The 535-nt window shown below is 57.6% G+C and overlaps 1 protein-coding gene across 1 annotated transcript in view; it reads right to left on the reverse strand.

Moving 5' to 3' along the window:
* Nucleotides 1–90, reverse strand: part of Cbfb (core-binding factor subunit beta) — a 51,867-nt gene extending 51,777 nt beyond the window's left edge. The window contains exon 1 of the mRNA XM_015496321.1: nt 60–90. Within this exon, the coding sequence (XP_015351807.1) occupies nt 60–90 (31 nt within the window). The remainder of the gene's footprint in view (nt 1–59) is intronic.
* Nucleotides 91–535: the final 445 nt, after the last annotated feature.

The following is a 535-nucleotide window of genomic DNA, read 5'->3' on the forward strand; positions in this document are numbered from 1 at the left end:
CCCCACCCCTCCTCCTCGCGCGCGCCCGCCCGCCTCAAACTCCTGCAAACAAGACGCACCATTCACAACTCCGCGGTCCGCGCCGCGCATGCGCCACCCTGTAGCTTGTGCGGCGGCTGGACTGCAGGGAACCTGGACTCCTCCCGCAGGGCGGCCTCCTTCCCCTAGCCTGTCCGCAGGCCACTGGGTGTGTAGCTGCCCAGCTGGCCTTTGGCAAGCGACAGCGGCTCCCGCGGGCCTTACTTTATGCCCTTACTTGACCATCTGGAACTTCTGGAGTCTCCAGTCATGCGAAGAAACTGTGATTGCCACTTGAACGTTAGGAAACCTAAGTCCCTGGACACTTTTCATCCCCAAACTGACTGGGAAGAGTGTAGTCTATGCACATCTAAGATAAAGGTGGAAGCAGAAAGCCAACTGAATCGTGGTGGACAGATCCAGGTTTTTGGAGTCTGGACGTGCCTTAGATGGAATCCTTCATGACTCTCCTGCCCGCTAGCTGGGCCTTAGACAAGTATTGAACTGCTAGGTCTCA

Source organism: Marmota marmota, unplaced genomic scaffold (assembly GCF_001458135.2).
Source record: "Marmota marmota marmota unplaced genomic scaffold, marMar, whole genome shotgun sequence".
NCBI lineage: Eukaryota > Metazoa > Chordata > Mammalia > Rodentia > Sciuridae > Marmota > Marmota marmota.